Raw genomic sequence first — 15,318 nt, 5'->3', positions numbered from 1 at the left:
TATTACTTATCTTACTTTTAAACACATTTCTGAGAGCCTTGCAAATCACTTCCTTTTTCTTTAAGGCTCTCTCTTTATTTTCCCCTGTGATTGATTTGGATTTTTCTTTACGTTTTAGCAGCCCAAAAGGAAAGTGTGTGCAATAAGCACACACTTTCTAATGGCTTCGTGAGGAGAGGGAAAGTCAAAGCTCTCTGTGGGTGGAGTAAGTCTAGCTTCATGGGAAAAAAAAATGTGTCATTATTATACTTTAACAAAGTGGGTCATACTTTGTTATTACTGTAGGAAGAATAAGCTGTTTACTCTTTAGTTTAGATGAGTCTTCATTGAACAGATTCCTTAGTTAAAGTTTACTTTTTATTAACTCCTGTGCAATTATTAAGAGTAGTTACAGGCTTCCACAAGCAGGATTTAAGGGATCATTAATATTCTTTTTTTCTTGAAATGAAAATAAATACTGTAATAAAACAAAGCATACTTAGCACTACTGTATTTTTTTTATTTCTTTCATAGTTTAGGATAGCCTGTTCCTGCTAAACATTGTCACAGAGTAGTACAAATTCAGCCTAAAGATTACCTAAACCAAGACCTCCTCTCTTATAGTGGATAATAGCATTGCTTAGCAAAACACTTTAATAGGGTAAATGTGAACTTATACTTTCTTTTGTATATTAATAGGCTGCTAATTAAAGTAGGATATTACTACCAGAGAATATTTTGAATGTCAGAAGAGTTGCTAAGTTCAAAGATAACCCAAGCTAAGGAAATCTCGGGAAGTATCTACTTGAACTAGGAGTGATACAGTGGCATGCTCATGTACTCTGTGCTTCAACACTTCCCATTATTCTTCAGCTTTTTGTTTGCACCTGTGGTTGCTGGTGAGTGCTAGGTTGATATATCCACAGGACTTATCCACAGTGACTCCAAGATTTCTTTCCGGAGTGGCAGCTCATTTAGCGTTGCATATTTTAGATTTTTGGCTTCTTCACTCCAACAGGAAAGCTGAATTTGAGTACACTGTAGGTATGCTTATGCAATAGTAACATTGAACAAGGTCCTTGCTCGCTGTTTAGTAATAAAGCAAGGGCTACTTGTGCTTTTTTGGCCTTTCTGATGAGCTGCTCCTACAGACAGCCATTTTTGTGTCTGTGACTGAGTCCATTCATTATAGCCTGTTGTAAAATAGTAAAATTGTAAAATGTGAGGGTAACTGAGGTTTGTTAAAACAGTTCCCTGGGCTTTCCAGTCTCTTGCCTTAGTTTGCCAGTCATCCAACCTGTCCTGGTGGGATGGTCAGAGTCATAGCTCCAAAACTATATTCTTCCTATATAGGCCCTGAATTTCACTTCTTGGAGATTTTTGTTACATAAATATATAATCAACTTATTTGCCAAGAATGTGATTTATGTAGGTCCTTGGTTGCCATCTGCCTTTGACACTGGCAGAAGTTGTGCCCAGGACTTACTTTGTCCCCCTATTTTTCTTCCTTCCAGCAGTTTTACTCCATTCAAAAGCAAACACTCCCACAGATATATCTTATCTTTTAGACATGCATCATGGGAATCCTCTGTCTTGGCTCCTCTCATTTAATCACAGAATCATAGAAAGACTTGGGTTGGAACAGACCTTATTGATCATCTAGTTCCAACCCCCCTTCCGCTATACCAGGTTACTCAAAGCACCATCCAACCTGGTCTTAAACACTTCCAGGGATGGCATGTCCACAGCTTCTCTGAGCAACCTGTTCCAGTGCCTCACCTCCCTCACATTAAAGAATTTCTTTCTAATATCTAATCTAAACCTACCCTCTGTCAGTGTAAAGCCATTCCTCCTTGTCCCATCACTACCTCCCCATGTCAAAAGTCCCTCTCCAGCTCTTGGAAGCCTCCTTTAGGTACTAGAAGGCTGCTGTAAGGTCTCCTTGGAGCCTTCTCTTGTCCAGGCTGAACAACCCCAACTTGCTCAGTTTTCATTGGAGAGGTGCTGCCACCCCATGATCATCTTCATGGCCCCCCACTGGACTTGCTCCAACAGTTCCATGTCCTTCTTACTCTGGAGATCCCAGAGCTGGATGCAGTACTCCAGGTGGGGTCTCACGAGAGCAGAGTTTTGGTAGTTTTATTAATCTCCCCAAATGAGCAGTGTTATCAACAGACCATGCTCCATTGCAATTTGGTGCATTTTGCAGCAAAGGTAAAAATCAAGATTTTTACAGCTAGACTTTAGCTTTTGAGGAAGAAAACAATAAAGTAATCATTACATCTTCTGTATATAGACTTAAGTCTAGAACAAGAAAATACAAATAGCCTTCTGAGGCTGATAATGACTGCCTAGCTGCCTGTAGGAGTTTCTATTTTCTTTATAATTTCACTGTCATATTTGAGTGATATAACTGACAAGCCAGTGTTGAGCTAAGTCTCATATTTTTCAGGCCAAACAAAATTCATCAATAATTTTGCAGAGCCATTTCAGAAGGGAAATTTTACTCTGCTTCACACAGTGCAATAGAGTACTCAACTTAGCAGTACTAGATAGCTCTAGCCACATAAGTACAGAGAAAGAATGAAGAATGTTTTCTCAAGTTATAAGGAGCCAGATTCATAACCATCCGTCACTCGCCTGGGCAAGTTACTGATAAACTCCACAGGAAAATAACAAACAGCATATCCCTCTATCTTGGCTGGTGAAAATGAGATTCTTTCTCTGATTGATGTTAGTGGAGAGGCTTGTAAAAATGCATTTCCAACTGATTAGTTCAGAAGGTGTCAATCTCATGCAGTTTTATGACCTGCAGACTATACTCCAGATGTACATTTGCTTTTTATAAACTAACAAAGATGAATGGAGAAATTTGAGCATTTCTTTGGCAACTGCACCAGATACTGCCTGGGAGACCATACAGATATATAAAACCCCAAAACTATGCATTTAACTGTCAGTACCCCCAGCTTTGACAGTGATCCAGTCTTCTAGAGTTAAAACCAACAAGGGAGGTCAGTACTTTGGCTATGAAAGGGTTTCATATTTTACAAGATTGAGACTAGAAAATTACAAGAGTCACAGACTATTCGAGGTTGGAAAGGCCTCTAGAAATCATCTAGTCCCACCCCCTGCTCAAAGCAGGATTAGCTAGAGCAGGTTGCTCAGGGATGTGCCCAGTAGGGTTTTGTAGGAGACTCTGCAACTTCCCCGGGCAGCCTGTTGCAATATCCAACCATTTTCACAGTAAAAAAAGTTTTTCTACTTTTCAGACCAAATTTCCTGTGTTTCAGCCTGTGTCCATTGTCTCTTTCCTTTTGCTGGGCACCACTGAAAGGTGAACTTTTTTACACCCTCCCATTAGTATCTGTACACACTGATGAGCTTTCTGTTCTCCAGCCTAAGCAGTCTCAACTCTCTCAGCCTTTCCACATAGGAGAGATGTGAAGCCCTTAACTGTCTACATGGTCCTTCACTGAGCTTTCTCTGGTATGTCTATGTCTCCTGTACCAGAAAGCCCAGCCTGCACACAGAGCTGTTTGTGCGGGTGTAGCCTCCCCAGTGCTAAGTACAGGTAAATGATCACCTCTCCTGACCTGCTGGCAACACTCCTGATGCAGCCCAGAATGTTGTTGATGTCTTCTTTGCTGCAAGGTCATGTTGCTGCCTCATATTAATTTCATGTCCACCAGGACTCCCAAGGTCTTCTCCACAAAGCTGTGTTCTGGTGCAGGGGGTTGTTCCTCCCCAGGTGCAGGACTTTGCCTTTCTCTTTGCTGAACTGCGTGTGGTTCCTGTCAGCCCATTTCTCCAGCCTGAGTGTCTGTCTGAGTGGCAAGATGACCCTCTGGTATATCCTCATTGCAGGAAAAATGAATGTTCTTTCTTTTCTTATACAAAAGTTTAAACTTTTATATACTTAATGATGCCTTTTTCATCCCTTTTATTTTCCTGAACTGATTTCAATGTGAGCCGAGTTAAATAAGAACTTCAGATGTGCAAAAGAACAGAAATCCCAGTCCTTTACTAGCTTGCCAATCCTCTAACTGATCCACACAGCACAGCAATACTAAGAAGAAAACCTTTAGAAGATCTCTGTTTACTTACACTCTTTCAACATGTGATTGAACAAAAATGGATGATATTTTTTCCCTTCAGAAAGAAGTTTTACTCTAAAGGTAGATTCTTTTGTGAGAGAAGCAGTCATGGCCTTCCTCCAAGTGCTGCATTGGTGTATTTTTCAGTTTAGTGCAGCAAGCAAGCTCCCTCTCTAATCTAAAGTGAATAATAAAATGTTTGAGCTATTTCAGTCTTGCTGTTCTTTTGGGGAAACAATTATCAGCTCTGTGATACCGTATTACATTCATCTAGAAATTTCCTGTAGCTGACATTTCCAGGCTCGTTTTCCTTACAACTTTACTTACAGCAAATTAGTAGTTATCAATTTGATCTTGATTTTAATCTTTCACCAAATTAGATTTCCAGTGATGTGACAGACCTAATGCTCCACATATGTGAATATTTCAGCACATAAACATAAAAGCACCCATGTGTTTAAGTCTTGTTTATACTGGCCAGCATTTCTTATCAGTTTATTCAGAATAAAATCTAAATGTTAAATACAGATTTTGTTCTCTCATACATTTTCATGTGAAAAACTTGTGGAAATTGCCTTTGCCACTAGCAACAAGATCTTTCTGCCAAGGTATAAAGGAATCCACCTTGATAAATGTTGTGAAATATTTAAAGCTACTTGCAGCATAGATATGCTAAAAAACTTGAGGGAAACAGCAGAGGGGAAGTTATTTACTTCTTTTCTCTAGCAAACCAAATAACCTCACATAAAAGCTAATTAGACTCACTTGAAATGTTTGATATTTGTAAGTTACCAGTGTATGCAGAGCCTGAGCATCTTCGTTTTCTGGTTTGTTCAAATTGTATTTAGAAAAGTGTTGAATAAATAGGTTTAATTTTTACATAATACTGAATATATTCAGTTTGCATGGATTTCCATGGGAGTTTAAGAACCCAGTGGAAACAAACTCACTTTCTTTAATTGAAAGTGAATTCATTAAAATCTTAATTATGAGTATTCTTTCATACTACATAATTTTTTTAATCTCTCTGCTGGCTGACTCATTCCCATGCAGAGGGGCAGGAGGAAGAGTTTGTTCATTCATGTGACTTTCTGCCAACAGATGGGCTAGTTGACTGTATGGATCCTGACTGCTGTTTGCAGAGTTCTTGCCAAAACCAGCCTTATTGTCGTGGACTACCTGATCCCCAAGATATTATCAGCCAAAGCCAACAGTCTCCATCTCAGCAAGCTGCCAAAGCATTTTATGACCGCATCAGTTTTCTCATCGGAGCAGACAGCACTCATGTCATACCTGGGGAAAGTCCTTTTAATAAGAGGTGAGCATGACTCATCTTTTACTCATGAATACAAAAGAAATTGGAGAGTGTGTGAGATTCATGTGGTAAGATCCACTATGACTGCAAATTTCATGGTATGGACTTCCAGCAAAGACTTTTGCTCTTAATATTTTAAATTGCTTGGGTTTTTCTCATTTCCTGCAAAATTCAAATTACCAGTGCCAGTAGGTTACAAAAGGTACTTGCCATACTTAGTGTCTGTATTCTAACAGGGCACTTCATTAATGATTAAATAAATCTTTATTTAACCAGTTGATTTAGGCTAGCACAGTTGGAAATACATCAGAGCAATGAAAACACTTCAGAAGGAAAAGCAAAGCTGCACTTTTTAAACTGAGCTCACTAAATAATATAAATTATGAATTAATGTAATAGAACTGTTGAGTGCACGACAGTATAATTGTGTAAACTATTTGACTGGTGCTCTATGAAGCAGTAATGACCTGAAAATAAACCAGTAACAGGAAGCAGGTGTCTGGGATCTCACTGAGTGAAAGAAGATGATTTACACTAGAGCTACTGCGTTTGCAGTAATTTAACAGCATTAATGCGTTTGGGCACAGCAGTTGATTAAAAGTTGTTGCACCAATGTTCGTTATTGCTCTTTTAAATTTTGTACTTCATAGTCCCTGCAGTTTTGCAGATTGCTTTGATACTAATTGAAAAGTACGTTTTTCTTTAAAAGTCTGCCAGAGCTATGACTTACAGTGAGAACATCTAGAGTTTACAAGTTCTTAAAATTCTTCAGTGAATTTCTGGTCTTAGTACAGACAAAATAAACCAAAGTAAAATCAACAATACTGAAACAAAATTATTATCTGTAGATTTTGAGGCATTTGTTTATACAATGTAAATTATGTGAACTTGTAAAAGGGTTAGAGTCTGAGGAATGTTTTTTTTAATGATAGTTCATACCATGCGTGTGGAGGGGTGGATGTGTGTGTGTTCACTCACTAGCTTTTTTTCATTCAAAAGAGAATGAAAAAAACAAGCTTGTAATTTGATCCTGCATCTTTTTCACAGTCTTGCATCCGTCATAAGAGGCCAAGTATTAACTGCTGATGGAACGCCACTCATTGGAGTCAATGTCTCCTTTCTACACTATCCAGACTATGGATATACAATCACTCGCCAGGATGGAATGTAAGTTCCCTTTGAAGCACTTCTAAGTCACAAAGACAGCAAAGGCTTTACTGAAGAGCTGCTTGTAAAACTAAGATAATAATAAAATAATGGAAACAAAAGACATTAACAAAGTGATTGACTAAAGCTGTACTTTGTACATTCTTCAAATGTAAAATATGCTGATTATATAGTGTAGAAGGAGAAGGGCTTGCTTAGTTTAAATGCAGGATCCCAAACTCTCAATTCTCTCTGTGCAGTATTATGTAATATAATTTAATTGATTTCTCCACTGTTTCCAGTAGAGTCATTCTGCCTTCAGAGCAGTACAATGGAATGAAGAATCAATCCATAAAATAGAGGCTATGGATGGCTTTGGGAATTTGCTGACTAGCTAGCCCTCTTGGGTTTTTTTTCTAGGTTTGACTTGGTAGCGAATGGTGGTGCCTCTCTGACACTGGTGTTTGAGCGATCACCATTCCTGACACAGTATCACACAGTATGGATTCCCTGGAATGTGTTTTACGTCATGGATACCCTTGTCATGAAGAAGGAAGAGAATGACATTCCTAGTTGTGATCTAAGCGGATTTGTAAGGCCAAACCCCGTTATTGTGTCATCACCTTTATCCACCTTCTTTAGAATTTCTCCTGAAGATAGTCCTATCATCCCAGAGACACAGGTAAGGTGTGCTTCAAATAAATAGAATTCTATCACAGGCTAGTATCATGCAACCATAATGAAAACAATGCAAACTACTGTTCAAAAATAAATAATTCTGAATAAGTGCTAAGAGTTTGCAATGTGATTATTTTCAGAACAATTTATTTTTTCTGTGGGACGATTTTTAAAATTTCATCTGAAAAAGAAAAGTAAGAAAGCTGGGTGTACATCAGTGTCTGGTTTTATATTTGTTTGCATCACTTAATTTACAGAATATTTTCATCAATGAGGCCCTGGCCCATAAAATCTGACTCTGGATTGCCCTCCTGTTAGAAGTGCACCTCAGAATTTGAAAATGAAAGGTGTTTTTCACTCTGTCTTAAAGACTCATATAGTTCGATTCATCTGTTTAGTCCTAAACATATTTTTAAAAACTAAAAGAACTCTGCAGCACTGAGGGCAAGCCAATGACCAGGTGTTTTAATCTACTTCTTCAGAATTTGAAATACCAAAAGTAAGACTTCACATCAAAATCTTGATTGAAATGGAAAAAGCTGTCGCTGGAATGGCTTTTTTTAATTTTTCTATGATAGATGTATTAGATTCATCCATTAGTCTCTTGGCTCTTTAAACATTTCAGTTGCATTTCAGAAGTGATATATGTCTCATCATTGATTTTTTAACTTTTCCTAGTGAAAGAAACAGTCCTCCTTCTGCCTCCCTCTTTCTCTTCCTTTCCTTTCTCTCTTTTTCTCTCCCCTACTTTCACTATGTCATAATTACATAGGGCACTCTTTTTCCCATTCACTAAGAGATGTCCTTGCCTCTTCAAGGGAAACGCAGAAAATGTATTCAAATGTTTTCATGCAGAGCTCTTAAGAAAAGAGCTAACTCATTAAGCAATTCATGGTAGGAGCAGGTTTAAAGGAAAGATGTAAGGAAATTACAACTAGACACTCATACAAATCTTTGCTGTGTTAGAAAATTGTTGCTTTTATCCTCACTATCATTTCTATGCCTTTGATACTTGCAAGTCAATTAAAAGAAAGTATTTGCAAAACAGAGTCCACTGAAAAACAGCTCTGATTTACTTGTTTTGGCAGCAGATGATAGATTCCATTCCTGAAATTATGGAAAATGGCTTAGATAGATGGGGTATAAATCAAGAAAAAGGTAATAATACAAGACTGTCAGAAAATACAGATTTTTAAAAAACACTTGTAATGTTGAGGTAAACAAAGTTATTTCATGAGCAGTGGGACTAATGAAGTCTGGATTCCTACTACCTTGATGTAATTCCACCTATCTATCACATCCAGTCCTTTCCACACTGCATTCAGACTTTTTTTTTTTTTTTCTCACAGGAGTCCCAACTTGACTACTTCTTCCCTACCTGAACCTTTTCTTTTTGTAATAAACCTAAAGGAACTGAATTATCTTTAGAGATTTCTGTTGTTATTTCAGATGTGGTTGAAATTGGTTTCCATGTTCAAAGTTAAGAGGTGGGAGGTCTGATAGACAGGACTGTTGGGTCAAGTTGATTTCCCTAGGAAACCAGCTGGAAGGCAAGATCATGTTCTTAGTGGATTCCAGGCAGTTGATGCCAATGGGTCATTTATGATAAGGTAAAATGGTACTCTTGTTACATATGCAAGAAATCCAGTTCCAGTATTATGTAAAAAAACCTTTAAGTACTGTTTTCTTCTGTATTCTTTGCTTATCCCACGCATAATTTCCCGCTTCAGCAAGTGGGAGCTGCACAGCCATGACTGGGACGTACCCCTTCCAGATCAGGGTCCCCTCAGAAATGCATAATGCTCAACAATCTGTCTCCCAAAAAAGTCACTATTCTGAAAAAAGATAGGCAGAACCAGATTCCATTCAAAACTGTATGTTCAGCTCCAGAGGAACTCCTATAGATCTTTTCATGAAATAGAGTCAATGCCAGTTTAAAGTGTGGGAGACTGGATGAAGGCACAGAGAAAGAAATCATTGCCCATGTTCCTTCATTCAGTATTAGTCACCTCGTTCATGTGATGTGACAGGATTCACTATCACATACTACAGGAGAAAATGAGTGCTGCTGTAATCATCCCTTGAAGTGTTTCATCATCTCTTGAACGTAATATTTCCAAGAGTGTACTTAGTGGCTTATGAATCCCGGATTGATCAGAGGGGGAATTAAAGTCTGTGCCAAAGAAGCAGCAAGAAAGGAAACTGAAGAAAGAAGGCAAGCAGTAAAGGGGTGATCACAGACCCAAGAGATGGTTATTCAAGAAGGATGATAATAACATGTTAACTAAATTTGGACTACTTAGGCATAACTTTATCTACTTTTAATTGCAAGTTACCATGCTTTGCCTAGACTTAACTAGCTGAGATTGATCAGTGTGGAACAAGACAGTAAACTGCATGCAGATGAGGGAGATCAGGTTAAGGTGGAGATGCTTCTATATGTTTGATAATATTGTTACTTTCTTTTTCCAAATACAGTAAATGTCTGTTTGCCACATATCACCATGTAGTCTGACAGAAACCCACGAGTCACAATGAACACTTCTGAAATTGAGTATTTGAGGGATTCCTTGTCCTAAAATTCTGTTATTCGCTGTTAGTATGCCTTCTGCAAGTCCTGAGCAGCTTGCTTGTGTCACCTCAATTGTGTGGGAGAATGAAGACTGTATGTTTTCCTTCAAATTATATGTTCAAGTTTCCTTTCCTCAAACTCTCTCTCACTACTGGCAATACTATACAGCAGAAGCTGGCAAAAATTATTTACCCAGAGGAATTCAGGATAAAGTATGGGCCTTGATGACTTAATAACAATGATTATTGGTAACTTAAGGTTGGCCAAATTTTCAGCAAATAAATTAACCCATTTTAACATTTAAACCGGCAGTATAATAGGATATCTAGCTATCCCAGCATTCACTGGATGCTGCATCCTAGTTTCACTTAGCTAATATCTCCACAACTTCAGTTTGTACTGAGAAAAAAATGGAGATTACTTTTACTGCCAAATATCTTCATTCACGTGTCCTTCTTTTCCAGCACAATTTCTGGTTTTCTTCTCTTTTGCTTTCTGAGGCTTCATATACACCTCCTTTTTCTGTTATGGACACATTTTTAGGTTTCTACATGTGTATGACTTTTCCTGTTTCTCTTCTCTGTGGTACCTCAACCATGTTTTAAATCTAGAAAAAACAAGTATTTTTCCCCTTTTTATTTCTCCTTGCTTTAGAAGTTAACTTAAGATCCTCAATTCTAGGGGAGTGCTTTTTTTAAAAAGGAAAAAAAAAACATTTTTGCATCTTGAAATGAGCAGTTTCAGCTTCTACTTTAAGTATAACTTTGGTACTCTTTAATCTCAACCTTTATGTAATAGCAACAGTTGCCAATATCCAGCTGTATCTAAAAATGCCATCTTTACCCCTCTCAAACCAAGATGATGTTCCATTTCAATGCAGCACCTTAGCTGTTACCTCTCAGTAAACCACCTTTTACTGACACTAGGACTGAAATTTATACTCATTTCTGAAATTTGTCCTCAAATCTCTGTTGAAGTTGCTCAATTTGCCAAAAAAATCACAGCAATACAGCAGCAATATAGCATTTTCCCCCCTAACTTCATTACTTGTTCAAAGTTCTTAATACCATCTGAGCATGTCGCCTGAATCATGTTATATTTTGGGGCAGGAAAGCATTCCAGAGCCTGGACAGCTTTAGTCCTGCTGGCCACGAGAGACGACAAGTCCTGCACAGTTTATGTGACTCAGACACCAGCTTGAACTCTCAAGACAACAAACTGTCTTTGTGAAAATTGAGGTGACCCTTATCCAGTCCCCTAGGTTAAATATTTCATAGCTGTCCTTCTGAGAAGCTTGATCATCCATAAGGAAAATGTCAACCATTAGAATTTGGTGGTTGGCCTATAATTCGGTCCCCTTAGGGTATCAGCCTTTCTGAAAATAGTTTGATACTCTGTCTGGAAAAGGTAAAGTACAGACAGCTTGGTTGTGTTGGCAATTCCTGATGTGACTTTTATCCCAGTGACTTTCTTGATTGCTTTACAATTGATGTGTTGTCATGGCTCCCATAGGATGATCTCTGCTGTGCCTGATGCTTTAACTTTCCGGATGAACATTAAACTGTTTAATTCTCTTTGTAATGCTTGATTCTGGGAGAGAGATTGAGTTGCATAACCCTACCTCTACATTTCTAAAGTTCTCAAGAAAATAAGTTACTACAGGGGATATTTTATGGAAAGAAGAAAGTTATAAGTTAGATTTCCAGCAGGTATTTGAGGCTTCTGCAGAAACTAATAATAGGGGTTTGGGTTTTGTTTTAAACCTCGCTGAGAACTGCATGAGTGTCCTAGTTTCTAATTTGATAGTAATCCAAATACACAGTGGAATGTCTTGAAAATTGAAACTTCAAGGTGTCCTCTTTATTGCCTGTTATCTCAGCCAAGAGTACTGGAAGACCACCTATGTGTTTAACACTGCTCTTCCAGAGTTTCAGTTGTAAAAGAAGCAATGGTCGTAACAGGAGACGAGTGAAGTCCATTAAATTGTGTCCTATTACAAGCATATTATTTCTTTTTCTACTCTTGCTTACAGAGACCTCCATCTGTTAGATTAGTTTTAATGTGCAGTATATGAGACTCCTGCTGATGTCTTGAGGAGGAATTTATCTTTTGTTCCTGAGTGGTTTGTGCTTTTCCTTCAAAGTCTCAGAAAAGGAATGTCTTCATAATCACTTATCTCTCTAGAGAGAGGTGGTTTTGTTCATGTAGAAAAGATTTGCATGTTCTCTGGCTTAGATACTGTCTATATATGAGGTTGAGGGAAAGCAGACTAGATTTTCAAACAGAAATGAGGCCACTCTCACATCCTTTAAGGTGATGATGCTGCTTGTCATTTCTTCTCAGTGATGGCAGGCTCTTGGTGAGTAACAAAGAAATATTAAAAGAATGAGAATTAAGAATTTATAAATCTGAATTTCATTTGTCTTGTATCTTCCAATTCCTCATTTATTTCCTACAGCTCTATTATAATCTCACTGGAGAACAACAGTTTTATGTCTACATATATCAGATGTAAATAATTATAATGTCAGACAATAAGCTAAAATACTGTTTTCTGATTTTTTGATACGGTTGTTGGGAAGGAGGCAGATATAATTAATACTGTATAAATCTTTCTTTAGATCCCAAAAAAAGTGTTAATTTAGAGGATGCTGTAGCACCTGGTGCCCTCCTCAAAGGCATAAACCACATTACTTGACCCTATTCAAGACAGACAGTCAATTGTTTAGAAGCAGCATCCAAGGATTTCTCTAGCATAGAGCTAACAGCACTTGTTTAGCAGCCAACTTTTGATCCCACTGAAGTCTTAAGCCTAGTATTTGTGACAGTGCTTCCTGAAGTCTGCTTTCTACTAGTATTAATTAGTGTTTGTTCTTCAGACTTTAGGACCAGGACACAGAAGAGTAAAATAAAGCTTTCCAAATACACTACCCCAGGAGTGTTCCTGTAAAACCATCGAGGTTCTGAGCTTGTGCTTCAAGCATCCTTACCCTCTCTTTCCACTAAAGAAACATTACCTTTATAAATGTGCCTAGATACATTTTTCCTCTCTTTTTTTTTGTTTGTTTATTTGTTTGTTTTGGTTTGGGTTTTGTTTGTTTGTTTGTTTTTGGGGTTTTTTGTTTTGTTTTGGGGGGTTTTTGTTTTTAATTAAACAAGGACACTTGGTAGCTGTTCATCCATAGTGCTGGCTGCAGTGCTTCTGTTCTGACTGAGGTATAGGACAGTATAGGCTCTCATTACATTACGTAGAAATATTTCATGTCTATCCATCACCCACAAAAGCTCCTCAGCTCAGACGAAAAGACAAGGTAGAGGAGGGGAGGAACCTTTTAAAAATGAAATTGAATTATTGTGCCTCTCTGAAAAGTGAAAGTGATAAGCTGATACCTGAGTAGTGAATATTGATCAGGAAATGTGGAAAAAATTTTCCCTGAGGCACCCTACTTATCTGTCTTCAAAATAAATGGAAGAATGCTCTAGTTCAAAGTATTTGCAATCCAGTGGTAATGGAAATAATAAAATACCTAAAAGTTCTTCCTGCTCCTACAGAAGCAATTAGGCATCTCAACTCAAATGTGAAGCCTTTATTACATATCCACAGTTGGGACATGGATGGCAGCCTAAGAAGGGGCAATTTTTGCTTAGATTAAAGATGCTTTTTTGCTTTTGGAAAAAGCAGTTGGGATGTTTTCCCTTTCCTCCATGCTTCCTTTCCCCCCATAAAAATAAAGGAGATGTCTTTGAAACCCTTCAGCAGAAATTACCAACTAAGCAGCTTCAGTATAATGAAGAATTTAGACTTGACTTTTTAGAAAAAAGGTGAAAGGTTGTAATTTCTTACATTCTTAAGTGAAGGCCAGATATAGATGATACTTCCTAATGGATTGTCATGTAACATTAAGTCAGACATCCTTCTATGATAGCTGCATTGTTCTGTTTAATTTCCAGGTCTTTCAAATACTGTATTTTTCTCTTAACAATGCATAGGTACTTCACGAAGAAACGACAATACCAGGAACCGACTTGAAGTTGTCATACTTGAGCTCCAGAGCTGCAGGATATAAATCTGTACTGAAGATTACTATGACCCAGTCTGTTATACCATTTAATTTAATGAAGGTTCATCTTATGGTGGCAGTGGTGGGAAGACTGTTCCAAAAATGGTTCCCTGCATCCCCAAATCTAGCATACACTTTCATATGGGATAAAACTGATGCATACAATCAGAGAGTCTATGGATTATCTGAAGCTGTTGGTATGTGTTACGGAGGGTTTTTTTGATTCTTAGTGTTGTCTTGAAGATAGGGAAGCAGATCTCAAATGCTTGTATCCATCAAGTAGAAAATGCTTAGCAGAATAAGATGAGAAATAACAATGGATATTAAAACATATTAAAAAAATACTAATCTAAACATTGCATTATAAGAAAAAAATTCCTTTTAAATGGAAAAAGAAACCACTGTCTTTTTTCACTTTAGTTCTTCCCCATGAAGTAGCCATCAGCCTAATAATACAGTATGTATTTAGTCTGCATAGTCCATGTACTTGAAAGCACAATAATAACAATCTGACTTACATCACAAAAGGGCTTTCCTCTGTATCTGTCCTAATCCACTTACTCTTAATAACTAAAAATATTTTAATAACCCAGGATTTGTTTAATACTTTCAGCACATGTAAGGAAGTCATAGGGACTTTCAGATAGCCTAGGAGAGCAAAAGAACATAGGTAGATTAAGGAAATCACATTCTTTAAACTCTTCTTCAGAACAAGATCCTATACTTAATGAGGAAATGTACTATTATTTCAGTCTCTGTAGGTTACGAGTATGAATCTTGCTTGGATCTAACTCTCTGGGAAAAGCGGACTGCCATTTTGCAGGGTTATGAACTGGATGCCTCCAATATGGGTGGCTGGACATTGGATAAGCATCATGTATTGGATGTTCAGAATGGTAAGGGGTTCGTTTTCTTCTTGCTCATTTTACTACTCCACTGCCCTGTACTTAAGGTCTCTCATTCAAACTTTTTGACTATTAAAAAAAGAAAATTATAGAACATTTTGCATATGGTAAATGCTTTGAGCTTCCCTGGCTCCCCAGGGAAGTGATCACATTGCCAAGCCTTGCCACATTTCAGGAAGCGTTTGGACAATGCTATCAGGCACGTACTGTGATTCCTGGGTTTTTCAAGTGCAGGACCAGGGGTTGGACTCAATAATCCTGTGGGTCCCTTCCAACTGAGGATATTCTGTGATTCTGTGATTTACAGTGAATGTCATGCTTCTTCATCCTATAAATACATATGCATAATTAAGTTCATCAGATACTGTCAGCCTTTGTTGGATATACTGTTTTGGGTTGACCCTGGCTGGGTGCCAAGTGCCCACCAAAGGCACACTGTCGCTCACCTTCCCAGCGGGACAGGGGAGAGAAAACAAACCAAAAGACTTGTGGATCGAAATGAGGTCAGGGAGAGATCACTCATGGGTTACCGTCACGGATTAAAAAAGACTCAACTTGGGAAAAT

The 15,318-nt window shown here is 37.9% G+C and overlaps 1 protein-coding gene across 18 annotated transcripts in view; it reads left to right on the top strand.

The window, feature by feature from the left end:
- TENM3 (teneurin transmembrane protein 3) overlaps positions 1-15,318 on the top strand; it is a 1,309,047-nt gene that overhangs the window by 1,247,555 nt on the left and 46,174 nt on the right. For all 18 annotated transcript variants that reach the window (XM_032684675.1, XM_032684682.1, XM_032684680.1 and 15 more), the window contains 5 exons: positions 5,178-5,394; positions 6,439-6,558; positions 6,958-7,219; positions 13,778-14,045; positions 14,601-14,744. In XM_032684675.1, coding sequence (XP_032540566.1) covers positions 5,178-5,394; positions 6,439-6,558; positions 6,958-7,219; positions 13,778-14,045; positions 14,601-14,744 — 1,011 coding nt within the window. The remainder of the gene's footprint in view (positions 1-5,177; positions 5,395-6,438; positions 6,559-6,957; positions 7,220-13,777; positions 14,046-14,600; positions 14,745-15,318) is intronic.

This window comes from Chiroxiphia lanceolata, chromosome 4 (assembly GCF_009829145.1).
Source record: "Chiroxiphia lanceolata isolate bChiLan1 chromosome 4, bChiLan1.pri, whole genome shotgun sequence".
NCBI lineage: Eukaryota > Metazoa > Chordata > Aves > Passeriformes > Pipridae > Chiroxiphia > Chiroxiphia lanceolata.
The sequence above is the reverse complement of the archived record's forward strand: the minus strand, read 5'-3'. Positions and strand labels throughout refer to the sequence as shown.